Here is a 21,853-nt window from a genome sequence, read left to right on the forward strand (position 1 = left end):
ATCCATCATCTGCATTTTGTCGTATAGCCGCAATGTCCACCTATGAAGCCAAGCTCTCCAAAGACGGCCATGTCTACACAAAGAGAGACGGTCTAGTCGGGGGTCTTAATACTTATGCTGTCATTCAACCCCACAGGAAAGTTCGCTCCGTCGATGAATATAGTGTCTGGGAGGCCATCGTTATTGGTGCAGGCTACGCTGGATTAGTTGCTGCCCGAGATCTGGTTAAAGTTGGTGAGTGAGAGTCATTCAAATAAATAGAAGAATAATTCCCCTAATACCCCTTAGGGAAGAAGACTTTGCTTGTTGAAGCCCGTGATCGTATAGGTGGCCGAACTTGGAGTGCGGAAGTCGATGGAACGACATACGAGATGGGCGGTACTTGGGTTTCGCATGTTCATGGCCGTCTGTTCGCAGAGATGCAGCGTTACGGCCTCCAAGACCAAGTGATGGCGACGCGTACTGAGGATGGCGGATGCTCCTACTTCACTCTCGATACCGGCTCAGGATCGCGCAAGTTCAGCCTTCAGGATGCCGCGGAGATGACAGCCCGAGCCTGGCGAATTTTTATCAACATTGACGGTAATGAGGGACGAGGCATCTGCCCACTACCTCACTCCTCTCTCGGAAACGTCCGTGTCTCTTTCGACCAGATCAAAGCAGTCGACCAGCTATCGTGCCGTGATCGTATCGACCAAATCCGGCATCTCCTGACAGCCGATGAGCTAGCCTTGATCGAGTCTCTGGTTCCTCATTGTGGCGGTGGCTCGGTCGAGAATATTAGCTTCCTAGAGATGATTCGTTCGCAGGCTCTCCAGGGCTACAGCCCCGAGACCTTCGAAGATATTTGGACTCTCTACAAGATTCGCGGGGGCCAGTCCACACTCGCCCGTCGTATCTTTGACGATGCAGTCAAACATGGTCTTCAGTACGCATTCCAAACTCCGATCAAGTCGATCAGAGAGAAGGACAGCATGGTGTCCCTCACCACAGTCAGTGGCAAAATCTATCGTGCTCAGCGCGTCATCAACACTATCCCGATCGCTGTCCTTCCCACGATCTCATTTGACCCTCCTCTCTCACCTCTCCGCCGGGAGGCCCTCGAAATCAACCAGGTTTGCTACCTTACTAAGATCCATGCGGAAGCTGAGGGTGACCTTCGTGGCCTCAGGGGATGCACCTGGCCCGGAGACTTTCTCTACATCTACGGCGATGGTTTCTGCGCCGGCGGGAGGTCGACACGCATCACCTCGTTTGCCGGTGACAATCGCGGTGTCCTCGACCCTCTTAAGGAACCAGAGCGGCTGGAGACTGCCCTACAACGATTCCACCCCATGAATATCAAGAAGGTCGTATTCCACGACTGGGTCAGCGACCCTTATGCGAAAGCCGGGGCCGCCTGGTATCCCGCTGGCTTTCTCACAAAGTACCTCGCTGAGCTGCAGAAGCGCCATGGGAATGTCCTCATGGCTAGCGCCGACTGGGCACACGGATGGAGATCTTTCATCGAAGGTGCCGTCGAGCAAGGTGCCCTTGCCGCCAACGTGGTTATGGAAGAACTTGGTGTTCTGGGTGCGAATCCCCCTCCTGGAACATTAGCAAAGATATAAGGACATCATATGGATTTAGTTAGATTTCACAATCTGGGTCGATCGGGAGACAGGGATAGAACATAATTTGACACAGAGCTGGATCAGGAGGAGGCTATGGCTAGTCAGTGGTAGTATTTTGGACGATGGGCGCAATTGTAAGAGGATGCCAATCCTCTGTTTGGAGGTGCTAACCTGCATATAAGACCTTTGAATCTCATTGCATTAATGTGGGGATATGCGGTGAATTTATCACATCGCTATATTGTATGATCGTGGCAGGGAGGCGTGTTGAGACTGGTATTGAGTCTCCACCCTGGAGACTACCTACAGCCCCAAGCAGGAAGTGCCTTGGCAAAAAAACTAGTGGCCGTATTGTTCGTGTACCGTATTGAATAGCACATAGTTTCCAGATCAGGTATATTCCCCAGCAGCCCCTACCAATGAGCCGAAGCGGCTACCAGATAATTACTTCACTCTTTAGCTAGGCCTCAACAGATTCCAGTCAATGTATGGGCCCTCGAAGTTTTTCCGTCCTATAGCGAACCACAGGAAATTGATAACAAGAAAGACCGCAATTAAAATAATACAGATATAGTTCATCGATCCGGTGGTGACGGGGAGATTTGGAGGCATGCATATCAGAACAGCAAGCAGGACAATCCACAAGACTGAGAAAGCATTACACATATGGCCAGTGAAATTCAGTTTCAGGTACCTCTGCGGCAGAAGTGATCTGCCACGGACTAAGAGAATTGCTTGCGGGACAGTGTATGTGATGTTGAGAAACAGAACAGCTGACGTGATGATCGAGTTGAAGGCAGTCGTTGAGGCGAGGTACAGGAGACCATACAGGCAGCTGAAGATGACAGCTGCGACGGTGGTGCGAACAGGGAAGTCGAAGCTGGTGCTAACCTGGGCAAAGAAGGCAGAAAAAGGGGTTCCATTCTTCAAGAGAGAGAGTCAGCCACGCAATGTGAAAGAATAGGGAACGACTTTGGCCTCATGGCATCCACGCACATCACGAGCAAATGCCCACGCGATTCGACCGGATCCAACCCACTGAGACGGCAAACACGCTGGAAAAATTTATCTCATTAGTGATACTCAAAAGGAAAACAGCAGTGGGACAGTTACACATGTATATAATCAACAGAAGGATGAATAATCCCAAGGTCACGTTCCTATTTCTGGTTCTGCATTCTCCGCGTTAGAAGCAAGACTCGCGGCAATTCTCCACCTACTAACATTTGGTAGACCAGCTCCAGGCTGGGTAAGGGCGCTTCTCGAATGGCATCCATATCGTCGATGAATATCATGAGCATGACGAATAGCGACAAGGACGTAGCAATCCCAATAATCATCGTCACGATCATGACTTGTGGCACGCGCTTACCCGGTCGTGGCATCTCTTCAGAGATATGAATCACTATAGAAATGAGCTGTAAGCATTGTTCAAGAGACTGAAGGCCATAGAACGTACCGCCGTCAGTGCCCCCAAATGCATACATGGAATTGCTGATTGCTAACAACCACGCTGTGCTTTCATTCCAGCCACTATTGCCTTGACCGGACTCCAGGATAAAGGACTGAGGCTGCACGTTGCCGTGCATGATCAATGGAACAATGAAGAAAATTAAATACCCAGAGAGGGTGAGATACAGGGCAATCTGCATCACCCATGAGATCCTCTTGGGGATTAGAAATACGGGGAGGCCTGGTCGAACGTAGTTTTCAGTGAAAGTAGATTGAAGGAGGGGGGCACTCCTGGGCCCACGTACTAGTCACAACAGAAACAGCAACGTATGTGAGGTACGTCTGCCACTGATTTGCTGTATATTCTGGGACACAAAAGTGTACAATTCCATTGAGGACAAGGGTCGCTAGGGAGATTCCGGAGCACCTTGTACTTGTATCAGCTCTGGAGGCACCATCATGATTAGCAAACTCCACGAACGTACGTCACCATCCACCAAGCCAAAACAGAGAGCCATCCGACCATATATGCACTGTATCTTTTGGTATTATCTGAGCTGAGGATATAGCAGAAATGATATTGGCCTCCACTCGACTGAAGTGGCGTTAGCGACCGGTCGAGAAGATCATATTCAAGCTCCAAATGGAGACACTCACCGGAAAGGCCGACCCTAACTCTGCAAGGCCTGTGGTGACGGCAAGTTGAACGACGAAGGCAATTACCAGACTGAATATACAGGCCTGTGCACCCCCGTAGATAAGGTTCTGTCCGAAGCAGCTCTGTCCATGGCGAGTTTCAGTCACGGCGTTGTACGGATAATGGATTCAATTCATCAGATGTCCATACCAAATATCCAATCCATGAGTTTGTGATTGAGAAGCCTAGGCCAAGAGCAGATACCCAATTAAATTGGCGAGGCATTGAATGATCGTGGCCGTTAGCCCTCAGGATAACATTGTCTTCGTTCTCATATGCCTGGATGGTTTGAACAGTGCCAGGGCCAACATCTTGGAGATCAACGGGAGCGGTTTCCTTGTCGGAGATCCGTTTATCTGTTTCTGATCGGGGCATTTTGAGGATGCAGGAACGTCAAGTGTGTTGTTATTCTGGGAGAATGGGGATCCTGGAGCAAAGTCTAAGGATGAAGGGGTTATCCTTCAATCTCTTCCTCTTGGTCTTTATAGCAAGGGTTATCCCTAGCTTATCACTGTCTCGGTCATACTGTATACAGAGTCCAAGAATGGCCATAAACACGTCTTCGCGCTACCCCAGCCCTATTGCAAAAATACTACATATCAGGACCAGTTGATATCGACTGGTAGCGAATGTACCCATACTGTCCCGCTTGCCCCACGAACTCAAAATCCTCAAGTGTCCGGTCGAAGAAATCCATTGGCTTGACTGGCCTGGTGATAAGCTTGGGAGGACGGGCAAGGTGATCGAAACGTTCATTTGGATTAGTACATTCCATGATTCGGGTTCCTCGTATTGTCTGAGTTACTAGACTGCTGCTGTTGTTGCCACTTTCGACATCGACTCCACCATCTTTGAGCGCGACCAACACCACAACAAGCATTGAAAATATATCTGTCTAGCCAAAGCTATGGTCGTGGGTCCCTGCAACTCCCACTGGAAAGGGGTACTGTTATCTTCAAAGTATGCCAAGTTTTGGTGTGGGGAGGAGGGAGGGGCTGGACTTCAGCAAGGGATATGCACAGTGATGTACCACATCAGGTAGATTGCTCAACTAAGTACGCTGAGAAGAATACTTGTCAAATACAGCGCCCGCTGAGACGCATTTACCGTGTACTACCCCACGGAACCCGACTGCAGACCTCGGATTTCACATGGTGTGATTCCTCCCTGATTCAGTCCATTAATGCACGACGGTGGTGCGGATATTTTCCATAGCAGTATCTAGAGCTGTCTAAGGGTGCATAGTAGGTACGACTTCTTTGAACACCACAAGAATGTTTTCTTGCGTCATCATGTGAAAGGAGGAGGGCGGGACGTGCATGAGTTCACACAGGTTCGCATTTATGCCAAAGTAGGCAATTTAACGCGCAGAGGAATAGCGTTCTGTAGTTTTCGCTTATCGGACCACGAAAGCCATACAAGTTTTTTTTTTTTTGGAAATTGAAGATTTCCCAACGGTCTTTTGCTGCTATCAACTCCATCACAAGGATCAATTCCCTGTCCGTGCGGGGAAAATGTCGTTGCTTGTATCTACAACCAACCTAGCATGGAAGCCCCATCGCAGCGCAGCCGAGACTGTTCCCTCTTTGGAAATTCGTTCAACATACCCTTGAAGGGACCTTGATCTCCAAACAAGGGCAACGGCGCAACTTTTGCTAGATTCATCCAGCAAGTTAGGTATAGTGGAGATCCCGCATTCGCGACACCAACATCTCTATGGACGGTATAAAGCTATAGGTCTGCAACTTGAATGCCGCGAGTATCTCTTCCAACCTGCAACACAGAGATATCGCCTTATCTACTTCTTAGTGGTACTGTTCTTTGTTTTCAATATGTTCCACCCTCTAGATCCTCTTTCGCCCGCCGAGCACCGCAAGGCGTCCCAGATCCTGAGGAACTACCATGCACCGGTTCCCGTCCGCTTTAAGGTCATTGACTTGCTGGAAGCGCCCAAGCAGGATCTTCTGGCGTATCTGCAGGATGGGAAGTTCGAGCTGCAGCCGCCGCCCCGCAAAGCCTACTCGTACTATCACAGGAACGACGATGGGACCCTTCGCAAGGCGACGATCAATCTCGCGACCGAGACGATTGAATCGGATACCGAACATCCCGAAAGTCAAGGCCCAGCTGACATCGATGAAATTAATCGAATCTACAATTTGTGCAATGCACATCCTGCGATCCAAGAGGAGATCAAGAAACTTAAGTTGCCAGACGGGTATTCCCCCCCATCTCTACATTTGGAGGAATTGGTTAGCTAACTGCTTCATAGGGCTTATGTGACAAATGACCCTTGGACATATGGCACGGATGATCCGAACGAACGCCGTCGGTTGTACCAATGCTACATGTACATTGTTCTGAAGGACGATCCTGAAGCAAACCACTACTCCCTCCCGGCGCCGTTTGCGCCCATTTTCGAAGCTAATACGTTCGAACTTCTTAAAATCCAAAGGCTTCCGCTTGGAGTTGATGCGCAACTGGATGACGAAATGAAGCCCTGGGATCCCGTCAAGCCTGTCGAATATAGCGCATCACTGCTAGGTGACTCCTACTTTCGCAGGGATCTCAAGCCCTTGCATATAGTCCAGCCACAGGGGCCTTCATTTCGCATTCATGGCCGGCAGGTCTCCTGGCAGAAATGGACATTCCATATGGGCTGGACAGTTCGTGAAGGACCTGTGCTGAACAATGTGTTTTATGATGGAAGGTCCCTTTTCCACCGCGTGTCTATGAGTGAAATGACCGTCCCATATGGCGATCCACGCTCACCTTATCACCGCAAACAGGCGTTTGATTTGGGTGATTCGGGGTTCGGAATTACTTCCAATACCCTGACACTGGGTTGTGACTGCCTCGGTCACATCGCCTACTTCGATGGGATTCGCACATCTGGTTCTGGAGAGCCAGTAGTTATGAAGAATGTTATCTGCATGCACGAGGTGGATAATGGAATTGGCTGGAAGCACACCAACTTCCGCAACAACAAGGCATCTATGGTCCGGAACCGCCAACTAGTTATTCAGTGCACCGCAACAGTCATGAATTACGAATATGTCCTCGCTTTTGTTCTTGATCAAGCTGCCAACCTTCACATCGAGGTCAAGGCCACCGGTATTGTCTCGACGATGCCAATCCGTCAGAACACGTATTCTCCTTGGGGAACTGTCGTTGCCCCTGGCGTACTAGCCGCGAACCATCAGCACCTTTTCTGCCTGCGAATCGATCCGGCCCTTGACGGAGTACAGAACAGTGTCGTTTACGACGACCTGGTCCCTGTCCGTGGGGAGCCCGACCTTGACCCCTACGGATGCGCCTTTCGGGTCCAAACTGTCAATATCACTCAGCCGGGCGGGTATGACCTGGACGTCAGTCGGTCCCGGACGTACCGAATTATCAATCCCAAGCACATCAATGCTGTTTCAGGCCAGCCAGTCTCCTACAAGCTACATGCAGCGCCAAGCCAGATGCTCATGATGGGCAAACAAACCTTCAACTACAAGCGGGGAGTTTTCTCTTCCCGGCCAATCTGGGTGACGAAGTATCGAGATGGAGAGCTCTGGGCTGCCGGTGAATTCACAAACCAGAGTCGCAAGGATACTGGTATGGAAATCTGGGCAAACTGCAAGGAATCTGTCGAGAATGAAGATGTTGTCCTGTGGCATACTTTCGGTGTCACGCACGTTACTCGACCTGAAGGTAATGCATCGTCTCCGTGAAATTTGCTCCCGGGTGTACTAAATCGAGATAGATTTTCCCGTCATGCCGGTCGAGGTGATGAATGTTTCACTGAAGCCGAGCAGCTTCTTCGAGCTCAATCCCTCCAATGATGTACCACGTTCCAGCCAGAGCCATAACCAATCCACTATGGTTGAACATGAGGAGGTTAGCCCGGCTGGCTGCGGAAAGTGCAGTCTATAAATCCTGCATGCTCCGAAGGCTCCGTCTTCTACAGTGTACAATAGCCCGTGAACTTTGCTCGGCACAGTGACCCTAGAATATGCTTCTTTTCGGGCCAAGATCGACTTTGCCGTGGTACCTCTTTAAAAGAAGGTATTTGTTTGCACAGTTTCTCGGCAAAGTTGTTGATACTTGTGCCAGTACGGGCAGAGACCTCATTTCTAGACTGTGAGTTCGAGGTTTCCCGTCCCTTGCGTTATTGGACCAATATCCACAGCCAAGAAATTGAAAATGGATTATGGACTAAGGATGATCCCAGAGCCCGGCAGGGGGGGGGGGGGGGGGGTAGGCGTACGTAGAAACGGTGACGATAAAGAAGAGTTGAGTACAGTGATCTTCGGCTGCACCTCCTATCTCACGTTTATGTACGGTAGCCACACAGCTGATCTTGCCTGCCTGTGTTTATCCTGCGGCAGAAACAATCGTTCGGGGAAGGTGGAGCCATGGAACGCAACAGCCCATCGGAGTATGTGGGGCTGAGCTTAGTCGGTTGGCAGTTTTGCCCGATTAGGCTAGTTCTCATCGCCTTGGCGTTCCTGGCTATCGACACATTGATGGCATAAAGACGATGCTCTCGACAGTTTTGCGGAGTAAACTGACGGTGCAGAGATTGTCACCAGCTTAGACATTTATATAACGTGGCGGGTTATAGAGAGTCAATAGGCCCTTACGTTCATATTCATTGCTGCGAATAGCGGTTGAGGGTCATAGAACTGCTACGATACTGTCTGGGCCAGGCCAATACAATGATACTTCATTGTGAGCTCATACTGCCTTAACTAGCTACCAGTTAGTAGTAACTTCCTGGCCCTATCCGGATTCTCCTTCACGTATATCAGTCTTTTCTCCCAGCTTTGTCACTGATTTTCCTAGGAATCCTGCTTGATCACGTCTGAGACGTACTCCGCAATGGCGTAGATATTAGCTGTGGGATGGCCACAGAACTGCAACGGTTGAATAGAGGCATCAACAACTCGGACATTCTTGGTTCCATAGACCTTCAATCGATCATTTACAACACCACCCATATCGTGAGGCAACATCGAGGTCGTTCCAATGGCATGGTAGTTTGGCGTGTCTAGAGCGACGTAGGTGAGCACACAGAAGTTGATATGAAGGACATCATGAAAGAGAGTCCACTTACATTGTCCCTCGATCCAACTCTTCCAGGTCTCGTCCGACGCGTCTTCTGGAACAGTCACAAACCCAGGCAGAGTCTCATTAATACCGAGATTCTTGAGGTCTCCTGTCTGATACATCCGTCGAAGGAATTTTGACATCGCGATCTGGACTTCGATATCCCAATAAAGCATACCGTAGTTCGGGTTAACCATCGGTGGGGCCATTGGGTTGGAAGAGTTAATATGGACACTTCCTCGCGCGAAGGGAAGAAGACCCCAGTAACCAGTGTGGATCTGATGGGGGTTCTCCAGAATAAAGACAAATTCAGCGACTGGCACCCGTTTCTTGAACATCAAGTCATACTGAAGGTTGTATAATTTCTCCAGCACGTCCTTCTCCATACCTCCGTTAGTTCCGTTTGCTGTAACCTCAGCATACTGCGGTAACTGTGCTTTGACCCGCGCGGCAATTGACTCGCTTGATGGCCCGAATATGTCAGCGACAGTGGCAAATGCAACCGTTCTTGTACCTGAGACGGGAGTATCTGTAGACACAACAAGTGAGGTATTAAGCTGGTCCTGCAGGTTCTCCCCAACGCTTGGAAGGTCGACCTTGACCGTAATTCCATATTGTTCCAACAATCTATCATTGTGTAAATTAGCACCCATATATACTCCCACTAGGTCAATAATCAGAGTGACCGTACCTTGGATTACCGACGCCGGAAAGCTCCAGGATAAGAGGGGTGCGTAACGCACCTGCGGCTAAAATAACTTCCCTCCGAGCGTTGATATTGAACTTTTGTCGGTCGCCTCCACCCTGTTCGAGAGTCTCCACACCCTTAGCAACCACTCCGTCCTCGCTGTCCTCGTCACTCCATAAAATCCGAGTGACAAAGGAATTCAGTTTCACTTGGAGATTCGGTCTCTTGGCATAGGGCCAATAGTACGCTCGGGCTGCATCACTGCGGATATTTGTTGCATCGATGGTATACGGATGGAGGGTGAATCCTCTCATGTTCCCGGAATTCAGGTCCTGATTCCAGGGAATTCCCATCGATGCGAGAGTTCGATTCATAGATTCTGTGAGGTCGTTCTCACCTTTTCGCATATCCATGAAGCCAACATTGACGGGCCCACCGACACCATGGTACATAGGCAGAGTAGAGGCCCCCGCTGCCGCCTGTGTCAAATTCGCAGCGGTAAGGTTCTCACTCTTCATGTAGTAGGGCAAAAGTCTGTTCCAGTCCCATCCGTGAATACCGATATCTCGCAAGGCGTCAAATTGCACCTTTTCTGCGCGTGCGTACGCGGCCCCTATCACGGTGTAAATACTCCTGAATAGAAAAAGCCGCTCTAGTTAGAAACACCCACCATTCATGACACTGGTGCCTCCGAGAGCTTTGCCAGCTCGCATAACCTGGGGCCTGTCTCCAAAGCTTTGCTTTGTGGTTTGGTAAGCCCAGTCGATGGGGCTGTCGTATGTATATGGCAGATTGCTGATATCCGTAACGTTCTCATTGTCGAACACCGCCGATCCAGCCTCAACAACGAGCACAGATACCGCCGGATCTTGAGATAGGCGATTCGCGACGGCTAGGCCACTTGTTCCCCCGCCGACAATGATGTAGTCGTATTCGGAGGCCAGGGCACCTCCTATAAGGAGAAGCACGGAAGGTATGACGAGCATGTTGATTATTTTCAGTCCCGGCATCGCCACTGACTGCTAAACTATTGTTTGTATAGTAGTCTTTGGTGGCGGTTTCACTGAGTTCACGTTCACAATTCGCGGGTACAGCGCGGTTTAATAGCATGGAGGAGTACCCAGTTGGGGTAGAAGGCTGCTCACAAAAGCACAACGCAGTGTAGGCGGTTTCGACCGTGCTTGCTAGGTATGCCGGCAGCAAACGTACAGTTGCGGCACCGGGACAGGGTAGAGTATTTCCCCGCATGCAGAGACACCCCATAGTCGGAATTGATTGACGTTACCAGTTGGGATCAAATATCTTCGGGCATGCAACTCCTTGCAGATAATAACGAATAGTTCTTGGCTGCTGGCTATTTTACCTATTTGGGATCACCCCGCTGTCCACCCTGGGATTTGCCGAGGTTTTGCCGGCGTTCCAATGAAACAGCAACGTGGAATGGACGTGTCCTTGCAGTCACAATTTCGGTACGGTTATTCAGTTATTCAGGGACGATGGCTATTCGATATGTGCTACTAGACTGGCGGACAATCGGGCCGCTACTTCCAGGAAACACCCACCCCCTTCTCCCGGCGTGTTGATTTAAAGCGCCAGTAACTTCGTTCCTAGCTACCTGGAGGAGTGATCGGCTATCAATCACCTAAACATACGCTTTTCTGCTGTACAGCCACGTCAGTCGACTGCCATGGGGTCAGCCACTTCGGATGAGTATGCTTGGAGAGAAGTCAGACCGCGTCGATGGGAACGGAACATTGATGAGGCAGAGCAGTTCTACACCTCGCTAGCCAAGGCATACGAGGGCACCGGGAGAACCTTTTTTGCTATCACCGGTGCGATTTCCCTGGCTATCCCAGCGGATGGCAAGTTATCTCCACGGGAGACCGAGGAGAGGTCTGTCGCGGCACTGCGAGCCGCTTGGGTCCAAATGAGATATCACCACCCCACGATTGCTTCGAGGGTGGAATATAATGTCGACGAGAAAAGGTGCAAAAAGGTTTACGAGACCTTTCCTGGACCTTCATCCATACGAAAATGGACTGACGAGACATTCCGAGTTATGTCGAGCGGAATGACCGCCATCGAATGGTGCAATGCCGACCCTCCTGTGCCGAAGTTACCAACTCTTTTCCTTTTTAGGGTGCCCTCGGACGATGGCACATTCCGAGCGAATCTTGTACTTCGTGCGTATCATGATATAATCGATGGAATGGGAACGCTGCTCCTCTTCAGAAATCTGTTCACCCATGCTGCACTGGCCTATACACAGGACATTGGGTACTCTCTCCCCAACTTCGGAAGCGAATGGCACAATCTGAGTCCCGCTTTTCGTGTTGCCGCTGCAATTCCCGACTCTTTATCCACAACTCAGCATGATAGGATGCAACAGATCTTGAATTTCAACGCCTCGGCCAAGGAAGACGTTGAAATTGCTAGTCCACCGTTCAAAAAGGAGAATGATTTGCCAGGAAAGCATCAGCGCATCGCGATTACTCTTTCTCCAGAGCAGACCAAGCGACTTCTGGACAGATGTCACGCAGCGGACCTTAGTGTCACGCAGGCGTACCATACTGCGATTGCGCTTGCTGTGCGCGATAAACAGGAATGTCGTGGAGAGGCGCGCAAAGTCCGCTACATGAGCTACTGCCTGATAAATGAACGACCGCATTGCAAACTACCGTACAGTACCCCATCGCATCCTGCATCGGTATACCATTCTGTTTCGGGACGATGCTTGGCAATCGATATGATTGTCCCAGCATTGTCCAGCACAGTCGAAACTGCCATTGACAGTTGTGGTTTCAAATTGGAATTCTCAGATATTGCGAGATCAGTTCGGAACTTTTACCTTTCCATCCGAGACGACAACGAGCACATCTTTCTTGCCCCGTCTTATTGGGCAATGTCTACCATTCCATACACATCTGATGGGTCTACCCAATCGATTCCGGTACGAAACAATGCGCCGTCCGTTTCTATCTCCAGCATGGGTGTCCTGGATAAGGTAATACACCATGAATACGGGCCATTTCAACTGGATGACCCATGGGTTACCGGAGAAGAACTAGGGACGGGGATTGGAGTGTTTCTGAGCAGTTGGAAAGGCAGACTGACCTTGAGTGCCGCATATAATGATGCTTGGCATGATCAGAGGGAGGTGATGGATTTCTTAGAGTGCTGCAACCGCAGCGTATTCGCGGGACTTGAGGTGACGGGATGAACGTGACACAGGGAAATAGTTAGCCATTAGCATGCGCTATATTCTGCCGGTGATATACCCGGTTTGAGACAAGGAATGCCGCCGTTCCCTTGTTTCCTGATGTGAATATCAACTATCCCACCCGATTGTTCTGTCTTCGGCATAGCGGCCCGTTGAAGGATCATAGCATGCTCCTATTAAGAATTAAACCAAAAATTACTACGAAGAGGAACAATAAAGAAACCCCACGACTGTTCAAAATGGGGAAGAGGAAGTGTGTTGGAAGTTTTGCGGCAGTAGATGCTACGCAAACTAACTAATCTGCAACACTCCAACCCCTCCACGACCCCAGTTGCATCAGATGGAGCCTGGTACACTTTCATAATATTTACTATTGTCTTTTTGCTAATTAGGCATTGAACCTGCCTTTCATCTGTCTCCTGGGTCAAGTTTGTTCCCTACTCTTAAGTAGATCCTATTACCATGATAACCTTGCTGTGACAGAGCCGTCGATTGTGAAGCCCAGAGAGGTTAAGTTGTTAAAAAGGGTCGGAGAACCGTTTATGATGACTAAGAAGTCATTAGGGGGGGTTTTCTGGAGTGAATGAATTAGGCTGGCATTGTGCTGTAGCTAGGGGGAAGGAAGGAGGTAGTATTAGAGCTAGTATGCTATGATTATTTCACCGACTATCTGCGAAATACAATCAGAGGTGCGCCACATTCTGTGTCTGCGCCACCTTCTCATATACGATCTCAAAGCTATAAGCAGGATCATAATGCATAGCCCAATAAGTATCCCAGATCATCTTCGTGATCGGCCCAACCTTGCCATCCTTCACCGGCCGATCATCCAAACTAGTGATGGGCATAATCCCACCAGCAGTCGTAGACATGAAAATCTCATCTGCATCATACGCCAATTGCACAGGGACAACTTCAACGCGGATCTCCAACCCATTCACCCGCACAGCATCAATTACACTCTTCCGCGTAATACCTTCCAGAACCCCGCGCGAAGGCGTATAAAGCACGCCATCCTTCACCAGTACAATATTGAATCCAGACCCCTCAGTCAAGTTCGTATCACCATCAGTAAGGAAAGGATAGGTAGCTCCCCGATCAGACGCCTCGAACAACCCACGGATCAGATCACCCCATTGCAGATTCTTAACCGTCGGGTCCATCGATCCAGGAGGGTTGCGACGCACAGTCCGCGCGATAATAGCACTGCCGCCGACAGGCTGCACTTCGGGCTCCATCACCCAAACGTAAGGCTGAATGAACATATAGATACGGTTGACGATATCTTTGGGGTCAGTGCCTCGGACACCCTTCAGTCCGCGAGTGACAATGATCTCCACGAAGGCATCGCGGATGCCTGATTTGGAAACCATGTCGACGAGGATACGCTTTATCTCCTCGCGTGGTAGAGGAAGCTTCAGTCGCAACTTGTCGCAGCTGGCGTCAAGTCGGGCAATGTGGTCGTCTAGGCGGAAGAAGCGCCCATCCCAGACTGAGGGAACATCGTAGGTGAGATCGCTGTGCATGAAGCCTTGGTCTAGGATGGGGATGCGCGCTTCATGGAGAGGAGCTAGTTCGCCGTCAATCCAGGCGACGCCTTGGGCGTAGGAATTTGTGCTGGCTGCGAGCGCTGCTTGGCGCTTTTGGTAGGCAGAGAAGACTTGTTGCATTGTAGCCATGATGAAGTCGTGATAAAGAGATGGGTTGATTGGAGAAATTGTAGAAGCAGTCCGGATGATAGCTGATTACTACAGGCGAATTTCGAAGTACCTATAGATATTTATGAGTACGGAATATTGTAATCAATGTTTCGTCGACTAAAGAGGTTAGAAAACATGTTCGAGTCTTTACTTTCCCGAAGCGGAATATTTTCACCTTCCCGCAATGGAAGGAGGAGGAGATAAGTCATTCCTATCAAATCCTTGTGCATGTGATAGATATTGCCCTTGAATCTTGGATCATACTAGTTTGTCCTCATGCAAATAATCTTTTGTTGTACAGTCTGATCCGTGAAGGAGTCACCTTCAGAAACAGTATTTCCGTCATGCCTGCGAAGAATGTGGTCGTTATTGGGTACGTACTTTACTGAGAAGTAGGATTGACACTCTAGGCTAATTTTTCTACAGGGCCGGAGTGGCCGGGCTGACAACAGCACTCCTGCTCTCAAAGAAGCCAGGATACAGAATTCTCGTTGCTGCCAAATATATGCCGGGAGACTACGATATCGAGTACGCGTCTCCCTGGGCAGGCGCCAACTACATGCCGTATGTAACGCAAATATGGCATACCATTGAAATTGCAGTGCTAATATAGTCTCAGCGTTTCTGTCGCCGGTACAGATGCAGCAGATTGGGATAAGAATACATGGGGGCCATTGGCCGATCTTGCAGCGAACTATCCGGAGGCTGGCGTTCACTTTCAGGGTATGTTCTGCTCTATAACCCTAGCTGCCCAAGATGTAGCAGGTTGCTGATCTAAAATGAAGAATGTGAGATATATACCCGCGAAGAAGACAAGGGTTCTACAACTGCAGACTGGTTCTCTGAACTTCTGTCGTCCAGTCCATGGTTTGCAAAGGTTGTTCCGAACGTAAGTACAGGACACAGGAATCAGGTCATCGTTGGGTGATACTGACAAACGGTAGTTTCGGAGCTTGCCAAAGAATTCCCTTGCGCCTGGGATTGACTCTACAACATCGTTTACTTCTGTGTGCATTAACACCGCCATCTACCTTCCTTGGCTTGTTTCGCAGTGCCTATCTAACGGTGTAGTCTTCAAACGGGCACACTTTAAGCACATTCTCGATGCTGCGAACGACCACTCTCACCCACATGGCAAAGTCGACTTGGTAGTTAATTGCACTGGACTAATGGCATCCAAGCTAGGAGGAGTGCAGGATTCATCGGTAGTTCCTGCCCGAGGACAGATAGTGATAGTGAGAAATGAAGCGGGAAAGATGCTGAGTGTGTCTGGCACGGATGACGGCGATGACGAGGCTTGCTATGTGATGACACGCGCCGCCGGCGGAGGAACAATTCTGGGAGGCTCATACCAAAAAGGAAACTGGGAGTCTCAGCCAGATCCGAATCTGGCAATCCGGATCATGAAGCGAGCTGTGAAGATGTGCCCATCTCTGACTGGTGGCAAAGGTATTGAGCACCTGGATGTTATCAGACATGCAGTCGGTCTTCGTCCTGTCCGAGAAGGGGGCACTCGAATTGAAAAGGAGAAGATCGGGGGAGTTTGGGTTGTTCATAACTACGGTGCTGGAGGTGCTGGATATCAATCGTCGTATGGATGCGCGCAGGCGGCGGTGGATCTGGTTGAAGATGCCCTTGCTTCCTTTGCTAGACTATGATCGAATCTAACAATATCGATTGAGTTTTAGGTCTCAGTGCCTAGTAGAAATCTACAAAATCCACAAGATAAGGGTGTATCGCAGTATGCCCATGTATTATGGTATCTATTCTGTTCATATTGGTCGCTGGAATTTCATTACTCGTAGTTACCCGACAGATACTTCTCTCCTATCCGAGTTATCGGAAGGCGATTGGCTGTCCTGCCCAAATGAGAGGATTCCCTAATGCGGACATACCATGTGGGGTGCGGCGGGGCATTCCAACTCGGTTTCCCCATTAGGCAAACCTGCTATCGCTTCTTGCCCCTTTGGGAAGCTGAGAATGAACAGGTGACAAATTTACCCCTCAGCAAAGGGGATTCCGAGACCCTGTAGCAGACGGATATATAGAATTGATAGCCTCTGGTGACTTGCAGGCATGCGATAACAAGTTACTAGGTGTCCAGTGTCTTCTAGTTGTATCTCCATTACTACATCATCAACACAATGTCCGATTTCTTGGGTCTGTCTCTGAAAGGAAAGACGGCCATTGTCACCGGGGCTTCCAGGTAAGGAACTGTATGAAAAAGGAGACGAATATAGCCGGATCTAGCTAATGAAAAGTACTGCTCTAGGGGTCTCGGGGCCGGTATTGCTACCCTTCTCGCTAAGCGCGGAGCGAACGTGGTTGTCAACTACGTCTCCGATAGCAGCCAGAAAAGAGCCCGAGACGTAGTAGATAAGATAACCGAGATTGGAACAAAAGCAATTTTGTGCCAGGCTAGCGTCAGCAATCTGGATGAGATTCCAAGATTGGTTGAGGCAGCGCTGAAGATCAGCGAGACTGGGAAAATTGATATCCTGATCCACAAGTACGTAACTAAGCCGCGCAGGATAAATATCCGGATGTGACTGGAATTGAGCTAATACCCTGATAGTGCCGCACAAGGGCTCGAGGCAAACCTCATGGACACCACACCTGAGTTCTACAATGTTCACTTCGACTGCAATGTGCGCGGTCCTATCTTCCTTACCAAGGCGGTTGTACCTCACTTGCCCCGGGGCGGTCGTATTGTTTTCATTTCGTCGGCAGGTGCACGCTTGGGTGTAGCTGGACAGACCGTGTATGCTGCCACTAAGGCGGCGAACGAGGCACTTGTTCGTGTTTGGGCAAAGGAACTTGGTCACTCACACGGTATCACCGTGAATTGTGTGAACCCTGGGCCGATTGCAACTGGTAAGCTGTGCACATGACTCCACGCAGCGATTTTGCACTAAATTCATTATCATCCAGATCAATGGTTCCAGAGCGATGAACAGTTCCTCAAGGACATGCAGCCCTTGATCGAATCCACCCCGGCGGCACCACGGGTAGGTGAGGTCGACGATGTCGCTCCGTTGGTTGCTTTCCTATGCAGCGAGGATGCGAAGTGGACGACTGGATCATGCCTCTCTGCCAACGGTGGTCTTTACAACTAGAGCTTTAGGCTATCTACGTAGCGAAATATAAGCACTCTGCGTCTTTGTGTTGAACAGAGCCGACAGGAAAGTGCCCGTTAGGACGCTATACCACACTGATAAGGGATTCCTCAAGTTGACCCATTCCACTTTCTAGTAAGAGAGTCCCGTAAGCCCCGCATCGTAAGCTAAATATCTGGCTCAAGTGGGACCCAGACTATAAAAGTCACTTCATGACCCTCGAGACAGCTTTGTGCTTCTCCCCATCCACGTCTCCTCCACAACCGACACAATGGCGGGACAGACTCTGGACCCTTGGTCTCATCTTCTTAAAGTGCTTTCATCTGTTGAATACAACAAATACGAACCGTTCTATATCATCAACACTGAGTACAAGTCCTTTGGCCAGACTAGTGCAGGGATCGATGTCGACATTCTTATTCCTCGAGCCCTCTCGGCAGAAAGAGGATTGCTGACATGCCCGATCATAGTGCGCATCCACGGGGGATTTTTGGTCGTGCTATCCTACTACTGGTTCTGTTTCTTCTTCACTAACAGATTTATCTACCTTGCAGATCACCGGTTCCAGTCTCTATCCCCCGTGGTTTTCAAACTGGATCTTGGACTATGCCACCCAGAATGGAGCCATAATTGTATCCCCTAATTACCGACTCCTCCCTGAGGCAACTGGAGAAGATATTCTGGAGGACATATACGACTTCTGGACCTGGCTGCAGGGCGACAGTCTGAGCCATGCGGTCAAGGATGCTGGCTATCCACATATCAAGCCGGCGACCGACAAGACCCTTATTGTGGGAGAGAGCGCAGGTACGTCACCTTGCTTATATCGCCTGCTTCCCCTAGTCAAAAAGAAACCTGACCCTTTAATTCACACTGACGTTGAAAAGGTGGATATCTGGCTATGCATTTAGCTCTCACCTTCCCGTCGGAAATTCGCGCTGTTATTGGGGCCTACCCGATCTTGGACCCTAAAGCCAGGTTCTACACTGAGGCATATCAGAAGCCAATTCTTCGGGTTCCGAACATGCCCAATGATATCATTGAGCAACATGTGGCTTCCCTGAGAGCATCCCAACCAGGAAGAATCGTCACCGCTGCGGAATCCCCTGAGAGACTGATGCTAGCATTCGCTGTCTTTCAGAACGGACGTCTACTGGAATTCTTAGGGTCTCAGAATCCGGAATTGTTCCCAATAGAAAGAGTCAAAAGGCTTGCGGCTGTCGGGCGGCTGAAGTTGCCTCCATTATTCATTTTCCACGGGGAGCAGGATTCTGCTGTTCCCTCTGAGGGCACAAGAAGATTTGCGAAGCTGTTGCACGAGAAAGGCAATGCTGGGCAAGTGAGCATGTATATCCAGAATGGTGATCATGGCTTCGATTTTGATGCGACGTTGCAGACACCTTGGTTGAGGAAGGGGCTGGAAATGATATCGAAAGCTTGGATGGGCTCCAATCATGGTACTCTGCATTTGTAAACTGTCATAAGTCAGAGTTCTAATGGGATTGGCAAGCCTGATCCTCTCGCTGGCTCTCTAAGCTTCAATTCATTGCATCCTAGAAATAATAGAGAAACGCACAGTTTAACGATCTAACATTGCCAACTTCGACTTTCTCTGCCAGGAATACCTCTGCTAGGCTACTTCAGGCTGCTTCATGGACATTGCTTACGTACATTACTATTTCCCTATGCCAATGTGCTACATGTCATAGCCTCCAACAAGCTTTACTGATTACCCACTGAATGGGATTCTTCCAGGGCTCGAAGCATAACTGTGCAGGGCGGGAACAGGGTGATCCGATGCCAGAATCACCTATTTAGGAAGGTGAGAATTATTGACTGCAATCCAGGAAAGGCAACTTAATTGGCAAATAGATGGTTTCCCCATCACCATTCTGTTTGCTACTCCGCGATCCGGGGTAATGCATGGTGGAGTATCTTCATACTGTCCAATGTCCGGCGAGAGATAATGTGTTATCACAAACAAGGTTTCTTTATCTCTTCATGTGCTGATAGGATATCTTCTAGTGCCACGTCAATGAGTGCTATTCGTTCGGCGCAAGGGATAGAAGGGGTTAATTGCGATAGGTGAACAAGCATGCCTACAACAGTCAGAGTACTTAAGCCATTCTTATAAATGGGTCTGTGCCTCACAGCATGGTCCTATTCCATTTCTATCGGCAAATCAGTATCCCTCTCCACTCTCAAAGTAATCAGTATCATGAAAGACCATATACCTCAACATGACCTTGAAGTATGCCCCGACAGTCAAGGGGATGCCAAGGGTCTCGGTCAAGCCTTTGACCTTGATGAAGCCATCCTGCGGGCTCAAGGCCGTGAGGCAGAGTTGACACGGTCCTTTTCTTGGGTTGGTGCTCTCGGTTTGGCGTTCAGGTCCGCACTCCCCGCTTGCATCCATGATGATACGCTTGAACTCATTCATTGTCAAGTATCGTCAATTCCTGGTTAACCTACGCTTCCTGCTTTGGCGTAGCGTATAGCTATGGGGGAGGCCAGATTGCTACCTTCAGTCCCCTTCTTTCAGCACTAACACAGTTGGTTATGCTTCAAGGTGTTGCGGAGCTTGCATCTGCCTTTCCTTCGTCTGGTGTAAGTCGAAGCGCGAAACATATTGACGGACCGTCTGGGGACGGAGTGACTAATATATACCGCCTCTTGAGCAGGGACAATATCACTACACGTATATCATTGCACCTAAGCGATTCAGGAACTTTGCCGCCTACGTTGTGGGAATGATCAACGTCATTGCTTGGTGGATTAACACAGCCTCTGGCACTATATACACGGCCATCTCTGCTTTTGGAATCTGTAGATTCTTGATTCCTGGCTTTGTGGGCGCACAGTGGCAGGTTTATCTATGCTACCTCCTTGTTATTCTCCTTACTTGTGAGACAACCAACCAACACTGGTCCAAGGCAGAGGAAGCAAGAAGCTCACATTGATAGTGCTCCCTATCTTCATTATCCCCCAACACCGAGTCGACATAATGACCCAGAGCTCCATGTTTCTATCCATTCTGGGATTCTTTCTGGTCATGATTGTCTGCCTCGTTATGGGCAAGGGAACATACCGTCCCAGCAGCCTGGTCGAATACCAGCCTAGAAGCGGCTGGGCCCCTGGGCCAGCATGGCTTCTCGGAATAGGGAACGGAGAATACGCATTCGTTGCAGCAGGAGCCTGCGTGCATATATCCGAGGAGATCCCGAAACCGAGTCGTAGGATTCCACTCGTAATGTCCGTTCTCCCCATACTACCTGCTCTGTATACATATACATTCCTAACAATTGCCTTACAACAGCAATCTAACAATTCTCATCGGTGTGCTCACCCTCATGCCTTGGATCATTGCAATGACATGCGTTATACAAGACATCGACAGTGTGCAGAATTCTTTCCTCCCCAGTCTGGAGCTCTTCTATCAAGCCACGAACAGCAAGGCCGCTGCTGCTGTTCTTCAGGTGTATCTTACTATTTTGTACTACAGTAAGTAGCCCCACCCCTTCACACAATTCTCCTCTCAGTAAGGTATACATCACTAACATCTACAACTCTCAGCGTGTGTCCCCAGCCAATGGATCACCAGCAGCCGAATGACATGGGCGTTCTCGCGCGACGTGAGTCACCCTCCCTACACCTCATCCTACTCCCAAAATATCACCATCAACCTAACCACAAATCCACATCAACAGAACGGCCTCCCCTTCTCAACGCACTGGTCCAAGGTCGACTCGAAACGAGGTATCCCAGTTCGAGCAACGCTACTCTCCGCCGGCTTCTGCGCCGTCTACGGCCTCCTCTACATCGCCAGCACACAAGCATTCAACTCGATCATCAATACCGCTATCCTCATGCTGAATATCACGTATACAGTTCCCCAAGGGATCCTGGCTTCCGGTGGACGCGATAGGCTTCCTGCTCGATATTATAATTTGGGCCGGGTTCCGGGGTACGTAGTTAACTTCTTTTCGGTGGGATGGTTGGTTGTTAGTGGGGTGTTCTTTTGCTTTCCGACGATGAGGACGCCAACGATTGGGGATATGAATTAGTAAGTGTCTGTCTTGAATTTTACTAGAGGAAGGGCTTCTTGTTAATTCTAATATTTTTGTTCATTTCTAGCAATTCGATTGTTATTTGTGGGATTTTTGCCATTATCTTGCTGTGTTGGTTGGAGCGACGGACGAAGTTCTCTGGTCCAACGATTAACTGGGAGACTCTGAACGCTGCGCAGGCTGTGGATGGTTGATGATGGCTT

General features: G+C 49.5%; 9 protein-coding genes across 9 annotated transcripts; 7 read left to right on the top strand and 2 right to left on the bottom strand.

The window, feature by feature from the left end:
• Positions 1-29: 29 nt before the first annotated feature.
• Positions 30-1,610, top strand: BO79DRAFT_268315 (flavin monoamine oxidase family protein; the record flags this gene model as incomplete). Its single annotated transcript, XM_025687116.1, has 2 exons — positions 30-234; positions 289-1,610. Coding segments are annotated over 2 exons (1,527 nt in total), but the record flags the coding sequence as incomplete, so codon positions are not given.
• Positions 1,611-2,069: 459 nt separating this feature from the next.
• BO79DRAFT_224325 (choline transporter) lies at positions 2,070-4,137 on the bottom strand (the record flags this gene model as incomplete). Its single annotated transcript, XM_025683660.1, has 9 exons — positions 2,070-2,537; positions 2,610-2,668; positions 2,727-2,785; positions 2,838-3,018; positions 3,073-3,306; positions 3,371-3,492; positions 3,551-3,660; positions 3,723-3,845; positions 3,913-4,137. The coding sequence occupies 9 exons, from the start codon at positions 4,135-4,137 to the stop codon at positions 2,070-2,072; spliced, it is 1,581 nt and encodes a 526-aa protein (XP_025544710.1).
• Positions 4,138-5,594: 1,457 nt separating this feature from the next.
• On the top strand, positions 5,595-9,290 carry BO79DRAFT_224326 (uncharacterized protein; the record flags this gene model as incomplete). Its single annotated transcript, XM_025683661.1, has 4 exons — positions 5,595-5,980; positions 6,035-7,461; positions 7,514-7,632; positions 9,231-9,290. The coding sequence occupies 4 exons, from the start codon at positions 5,595-5,597 to the stop codon at positions 9,288-9,290; spliced, it is 1,992 nt and encodes a 663-aa protein (XP_025544711.1).
• A 1,944-nt stretch (positions 9,291-11,234) lies between these two features.
• BO79DRAFT_136250 (uncharacterized protein) lies at positions 11,235-12,767 on the top strand (the record flags this gene model as incomplete). The annotated part of the gene is made up of 1 exon (XM_025678078.1): positions 11,235-12,767. The coding sequence occupies one exon, from the start codon at positions 11,235-11,237 to the stop codon at positions 12,765-12,767; it is 1,533 nt and encodes a 510-aa protein (XP_025544712.1).
• A 683-nt stretch (positions 12,768-13,450) lies between these two features.
• Positions 13,451-14,446, bottom strand: BO79DRAFT_136337 (aminotransferase class IV; the record flags this gene model as incomplete). The annotated part of the gene is made up of 1 exon (XM_025678082.1): positions 13,451-14,446. The coding sequence occupies one exon, from the start codon at positions 14,444-14,446 to the stop codon at positions 13,451-13,453; it is 996 nt and encodes a 331-aa protein (XP_025544713.1).
• A 365-nt stretch (positions 14,447-14,811) lies between these two features.
• Positions 14,812-16,125, top strand: BO79DRAFT_224330 (FAD-dependent oxidoreductase; the record flags this gene model as incomplete). The annotated part of the gene is made up of 5 exons (XM_025683662.1): positions 14,812-14,840; positions 14,894-15,031; positions 15,087-15,190; positions 15,253-15,356; positions 15,412-16,125. The coding sequence occupies 5 exons, from the start codon at positions 14,812-14,814 to the stop codon at positions 16,123-16,125; spliced, it is 1,089 nt and encodes a 362-aa protein (XP_025544714.1).
• Positions 16,126-16,611: 486 nt separating this feature from the next.
• BO79DRAFT_224331 (SDR family NAD(P)-dependent oxidoreductase) lies at positions 16,612-17,583 on the top strand (the record flags this gene model as incomplete). Its single annotated transcript, XM_025683663.1, has 4 exons — positions 16,612-16,673; positions 16,740-16,976; positions 17,043-17,341; positions 17,399-17,583. The coding sequence occupies 4 exons, from the start codon at positions 16,612-16,614 to the stop codon at positions 17,581-17,583; spliced, it is 783 nt and encodes a 260-aa protein (XP_025544715.1).
• Positions 17,584-17,854: 271 nt separating this feature from the next.
• BO79DRAFT_136886 (alpha/beta hydrolase) lies at positions 17,855-19,057 on the top strand (the record flags this gene model as incomplete). The annotated part of the gene is made up of 3 exons (XM_025678098.1): positions 17,855-18,076; positions 18,138-18,390; positions 18,471-19,057. 3 exons carry the CDS (start codon positions 17,855-17,857, stop codon positions 19,055-19,057), a joined length of 1,062 nt encoding a protein of 353 aa, XP_025544716.1.
• Positions 19,058-19,801: 744 nt separating this feature from the next.
• Positions 19,802-21,844, top strand: BO79DRAFT_135609 (uncharacterized protein; the record flags this gene model as incomplete). Its single annotated transcript, XM_025678058.1, has 7 exons — positions 19,802-19,974; positions 20,031-20,190; positions 20,265-20,487; positions 20,547-20,862; positions 20,900-21,084; positions 21,157-21,646; positions 21,718-21,844. 7 exons carry the CDS (start codon positions 19,802-19,804, stop codon positions 21,842-21,844), a joined length of 1,674 nt encoding a protein of 557 aa, XP_025544717.1.
• Positions 21,845-21,853: the final 9 nt, after the last annotated feature.

This window comes from Aspergillus costaricaensis, assembly GCF_003184835.1.
Source record: "Aspergillus costaricaensis CBS 115574 unplaced genomic scaffold BO79scaffold_2, whole genome shotgun sequence".
In the NCBI taxonomy this organism is placed as follows: Eukaryota; Fungi; Ascomycota; class Eurotiomycetes; order Eurotiales; family Aspergillaceae; genus Aspergillus; species Aspergillus costaricensis.